Raw genomic sequence first — 6027 nt, forward strand, 5'->3', positions numbered from 1 at the left:
AGAAAGCTAGATCCCCTGGAAGTGGAGTTGCAGGAAGTTGTGAGCTGCCATACGGGTACCAAGAACCGAATTTCAGTCTCTTGACAGAGTAGTTAAGTACTCTTAACCGAACCATCTCAACAGCCCAAGATCCTGTTTCTTTTTTTCTTTTCTTTGGTTTTTCTAGACAGAGTTTCTCTGTGTAGCCCTGTCTGTCCTGGAACTCAGAGAGATCCACCTGCCTCTGCCTTCTGTGCTGGGACTAAAGGCGTGCCCCCCCACCACTCGGCCCTGTTTCTTAAAAGTACAAAAACAAAGGAGCTGTGGCTATAGCTCAGTTGGCAGAGTACTTGCCTAGCGTGCACAAAACACAGGATTCCGTCTCCAGCACAGCATAAATGAGGTGTGGCTCACCCTTGTAATCCAAGCACTACAGAGACAGAAGTAGAGGCAAAGAGGATCTCAAGTTCACGGTGATCAAACTGAATGGAAGACCAAGCTGGGTTACAGGAGACCCTGTTGAAATACATTTGGCCTCCCTGCCTCCATTTGTCCCTCACAATCTACTGCCCACATTTCAAAGACATGTTTTCTTTGCCCTACTGGGGCTAGAACTCAGGGCTTCATGTGCTAGGCCCCTTCTGCAACCACTGATCAGCCCAGACAGAGCTCTTACAATGTGAGCTACATCTTATCACACTGTTCAAAGACTTGAATGGTCTCTCTGCGAGCTCCTTACTGGAAACTCAGTCCTGCGGATCCTCGCACTTCAGTTCATTCTACACTCTTTCCCCTGCTGACCTGCTAAAGCCAAATCAGCTTCCCTTCACAGGAACTAAGGCTACTTCCAACAAAGGACCCTGGCATCAAAGGATCCTATTTGTCCCCCTCCAAGTTTAAACAAATGACCCATTCATCAGGTATCAGACAAAGTGCTACTTTCCTAGAAGCCCATAATGACCTTCTAATCTTTGTGGAGTGTTTTTCTTTTTTTAGGAAAGAGAGATGAGATTGAGATTATGGACATGAGCTACTGAGTCCTTTTTTATGCAGTGCTAGAGAGGGAAGCTGGGCTTTGTATATGCTAAGCAAGCGCTCTATCAACTAAGTTATACACCCAACTAACACAGGTTGCTTCATCACCCCATGAGGAAGTCTGAAACACCATGTTTAAGTGACTTGCCTGAAGACAAGGCACAGACTAAATTCAGATCAAACTTCAGTGACAAGACATAAAGCTCTACGCTTCATAACTGTGCTACATTACTAAAATCCTCAGGGGGAAAAAGCTTAATAAAATAGAAATTACTTGTTCTGTTTTTGAGATAGTCTCATGCTTCGTATCATGAGATAGTCCCAGGCTGACCTTGAACTCCTGGCCCTCCTACAGTCACCTTTGGAAGCACTAGGATTATAAATATGCCCACTGAACCTATGAGCCAGCACTCCTAACACTGGGCAGGAGGACTTTTCCAAGTACGATGCCAGCCTGGGTTAGAAAGAAACCCTGTCTCAAACAATTTGCTGGGATAGGCTGGAGGCTGGGGTGTTTGTACCCCAGATGAAACACACAAGCCTAGCATGTGATTCCACCACTAGCACTGAAACTGTTACTGTTCTTAAAACCTCTCGGCGATGTCAATGGTTCAATACTCTTAATATTTCCCTTCTTTTTTGTTGTTGGTTATTCAGACTTGTCTAATAATGCAGGGAATTTACTGATGTCTTCTGAGTGTAGTTGTTCTTTTTGTTTGTTTGTTTGAGACAGGGTTTCTCTGTGTAGCCCTGGCTGTCCTGGAACTTGCTCTGTAGACCAGGCTGGCCTCGAATTCACAGAGATCTGCCTGCTCTGCCTCCCAAGGGCTGGGATTAAAGGCGTGAGCCGCTGCCATCGCCCGACCTGTGTGTGTACTTGTTCTTATGCTATCTCATTTGCTTCAATCTCATAGAGTCTTTCCTTTTTCCTTCAGAGATTTCACACGTCTGTGTGTTAACATCTGAGTGTATGTACGTGAAACACATGTGTGCAGTTCCCACAGAGACCAGAAGAGGATGTCAGATTCCCTGGAACTAGTTACACATGGCTGTGAATCATCATGTGGATGGGAGAGACCACATCCAGGGCTACTGTAAGAGCCGCCAGTGCTCTTAACCCATCATCACACCTCTCTAGCTCCCAACCCACCCACTCCTTTTTTTTTTTAAAGGGAGGGTCTCACTATGTAGCCCTGGCTGGCCTGGAACTCACTGGGAAGAAAGGTGTACGCCACCGTGCCAAGACTGGCCTTGAACTTCTGATCTTCCTGCATCTACCTACCGAGTGCTAAAATGATAGGCATTTACCCACACATCTAGTTTACATGGCATCTACCTCCCTCCTCAACCTCCTGAGCAGTGGGATTACCAGTGTGAACCACCTCATCAATGCAGTTTTCTGGTTTGACTGGAGTGTATTTATGTAGCCCTGGCCTGCCTCTGACATGACTGAAGGCTTGTACCACCCGCCATGCCTGGCAGCATTTTTGATTTTTGAGGCAAGGTGTCACTGTGGCTCAGAATGGCATCAAACTCATTATGTACTGCAGGCTAGCCTTGAGCCCACTCCTGCATCCTCAGCCTCCTAGGTGCTGGGATTTGGGGTGTGTGCCACTACTTTGGAGCCTTATTATTTCGAAACCTTATTATTTATGAATACTGTCCTCAGTCCCCATCAGAACATAAGCTTCAAGTGGGGAAAGAGCCTATTTTGTTCAATGAAAAATGTTTAGGTAGCCCAAGCACGACGCCTCACCAAATAAAGTGCTTGTCTTGAAGGCCTGGGGGGAACCCTGGCGACCTGAATTCAAACCTCAGAATCCACATCAAGGTGAAAAAGAACTGACTGCACCAAGCTGTCCTTTGGCATCCACATCCACACCATGGAACACATCAACAAATACATCAAATTCTAAAACTTCTCCCAAAGAAACGCTTAAGGCGCTAAGGTGTGGTGGCGAATGCATGGAAGCCCTAGCACTTGGGAAGGTAAGTAAGGGGATCTCTGCAAGTTAATTTGTTTTGAGACAGGGTCTCACTGTGTATCTCTGGCTGTCCTGGAACTACAGAGCCCAGGCTGGCCTCGAACTCACAGAGAACCACCAGCCTCAGTTTCCAGAGTGCCGGAATTAAAGACGTGCAAAACCGTGCCCAGCAAACAAAACAAAATAATAATAATAATAATAATAATAATAATAATAACAACAATTTGAAAGAGGGAAGGAAGCCGTCTGCGGTGGCGCACTCCTCTAACCCCAGCACTCACTCGGGAGGAAGAGGCAGGCGGATCTCTGAGTTCCAGGGCAGCCTGGTCTACTGACCGAGTTCCCCAGGACAACTGTCTTGGGGGGGGGGGGGAGACGGGACCCATGACAATGTGCTCAATAAATGCGGCCATTCTGAGCCTCTCCGGGCGTCCCTTTGTCGGGACTCGCTCCCAAATCCTCCCCAGAGCAGCCTGTGGGGTTTGCCGGGTCCCCGGGGCGCCCAACACAGGTTCCCACCGAGTGGAAGTTAATGAGCTCCGCCCGCCTCTCTCACGCCCTAAACTCCGCCACCACCACCCGTGGCCGACACTGGCGGAGCCTCGAGTTCGAATCCTCCCTCTTCCCCCGCCCCTTCCCAGGACACGCGCACTCTCACCCGGGGGACGCCACCACCTCCCACACCTTCCAGAAACATCCTCCATTCGTCCTTTCCGAGGCACTAGGGAACCCAGGTGCATCCGTCACATCGCGGCTTTACCCACAGGCCCCACCCGCTCCCCCAGGACCCAGAGGCCGGCTCGGGCCAGCCGCGCCCCTCACCGCTTCTGGGCCTCCAGTCCCCACAGGCGGATCTGCCGGTCATACTGCGCCGCCTCCTCCTCGCTGATGCCGCCGCCGCCGCCGCCGCCGGCCTCTTCCTTCTCCACCATGGCGCCGGCTTTCACCTCACCCGCTCCCGCTCTTGCCAACCGCCAGCCGAGCCCTGCGCCGGGGCCGCGTCTGCGCCTGCGCAGAGGGCCGCGTCTGCGCAGTGGCCGCCCCCGTGCATTCCGGGGGACCACGTGGGTTCCCGAGGCTCCAAGGCCCGCTCGCTGCCGCGGGTCACGTGACGGGGACGCCAATCAACCCCGGAGAGGGAAACGAGGGGAAGGGAAAAAAAAAAAAAAAGTGGCGGGAGTTTTGGCTCCGCGGGGATGTCCATGTGGTCATGTATGAAGCTGTACTTGGGTTTATCGAGTTCTCGCGGGGAACCCTGCATCGATGGTAGGGAAAAATAAATGAAGTGGGCTGGGCGGTGGTGACCACGCCTTTCATCCCAGCACTCGGGAGGCAGAGGCAAGCGGATCTCTGTGAGTTCGAGGCCAGCCTGGGCTAGAGCGCTCGGTCCAGGACAGGTTCCAAAGCTACACAGAAATCCTGTCTCGGAAAACCAGATAGATAGAGAGATAGAGAGATAGAGAGATAGAGAGATAGATAGATAGATAGATAGATAGATAGATAGATAGATAGATAGATAGATAGATAGATAAAGTGAATATTTTAAAATAACGACGTGCCCTCCTGGAGCTCACCACCTGTTGAGGGAAAACTAAAGAAAAACAGACATTCCTCCTGGAGAGAATGGAGGTACGTGGGAATGGAAGGGGTTCCCTTCCCTCTCCCAAAATCTGTAGATCCCCAAACCTTACGTAAAATGCAGTACTGAAATTGGGCATGGTAGACCATGCCTGTGATTGTAGCTTTTGGACAAAAGAATGGAGAGGAATCAAAAGTTCAAGTCCAGCCTGGGTTACATGAGATCCTGTTAGCAAACAAGTGCAAACCTGGGTTTAAGGCCACATACCTGTAATCCCAGCACTCAGGAGGCTGAGGCAGGAGAATTACTATGAGTTAGATTCTGCCTCTTAACAAACAGGCCAGGCTTTACTTATGTAGAAAATGGCATGTGCATTATTTGTAGTGCCGGTTTACAAGAAATAGTGACCAAGGGAAAACCTATCAACTCAAACTCACCAACTACTTTAAAGGTACTATTTTGAAACAGACTTTTTTTAAAAATAGGGTCTAGTACACCCCAGACTGCCTCAAATTAACTATGCTTTTGTTCTTACAAAAATGACAATCACAATATACAAATGAAAACATGTTCACCCTTACAGCTGTCAGAAAAATTGCAGATTGAAATTGCATTCAGATTCCATCCCACTCCAATAAGAATGGCAGCTGTTAAGAAGACAACACATGGAGCCGGGCTGTGGTGGCGAACGCCTTTAATCCCAGCACTCGGGAGGCAGAGCCAGGCGGATCTCTGTGAGTTCGAGGCCAGCCTGGGCTACCAAGTGAGTTCCAGGAAAGGCGCAAAGCTACACAGAGAAACCCTGTCTCGAAAAACCAAAAAAAAAAAAAAAGACAATACATGCTGGTGAGTTTGTGGACAATGGGGGGACTCTTACATACCGTGGGAGGGAATTATAAACTAGTCCAGCCACTCTGGAAGTCCATATGGGGGTTCTTGAAACAACTAAAAATAGATCTACCAAAACAAGCAAACAAATAGGCCAGGTCATACATGCCTTTAATTCTAGCATTTGTGAGTCAGAGGCAGGTGGATATCTGAATTCTAGGCCAGTCTGGTCTATATTTTGATTTCCAGGCCAGCCAGGGCTTCATAGTGACCCTGTCTCAAAACAAACAGGGACTAAAGATATGGCTCAGTAAAGCCCAGCAAGCTTAAGTGTTGTGGGGTATTCACCAGAGAAGACTGCTTGGATATGGGTTTAAGCCAAAAGAAAGTATTAGCTGGCCATCAACTACACTGGGTGTTTGGGATACCAGCTTAGCCCCAAGCCTTTCTCAGGGTGAGCTTTTAAGCACAGAAACCATGTTCTGGGTTGTGTGTTTGGCCCTGTGTAATTAATGGGTTGACATACTTCAGTTAACAAGAATAGTTAGCCGGAAGCAGAACTACAGAAGCTAAAAAGCAAGGTTAGTACGTTTTGAGACTTTCCCAGAACTATATGGACTT

At 48.8% G+C, this 6027-nt stretch overlaps 1 protein-coding gene across 2 annotated transcripts in view; it reads right to left on the reverse strand.

The window, feature by feature from the left end:
• Sae1 (SUMO1 activating enzyme subunit 1) overlaps window positions 1-4009 on the reverse strand; it is a 54715-nt gene extending 50706 nt beyond the window's left edge. Inside the window, exon 1 of one of the 2 annotated variants that reach the window (XM_052761116.1) lies at window positions 3822-4006. In XM_052761116.1, the coding sequence (XP_052617076.1) occupies window positions 3822-3931 (110 nt within the window). In that variant the 5' untranslated portion in view covers window positions 3932-4006. Of the gene's footprint in view, window positions 1-3821 lie in introns of both variants that reach the window. The other variant, XM_052761117.1, reaches the window with a different exon arrangement.
• Window positions 4010-6027: the final 2018 nt, after the last annotated feature.

This window comes from Peromyscus californicus, unplaced genomic scaffold (genome assembly GCF_007827085.1).
Source record: "Peromyscus californicus insignis strain IS unplaced genomic scaffold, ASM782708v3 Scaffold_4__1_contigs__length_199733344, whole genome shotgun sequence".
NCBI classification, from domain to species: Eukaryota; Metazoa; Chordata; class Mammalia; order Rodentia; family Cricetidae; genus Peromyscus; species Peromyscus californicus.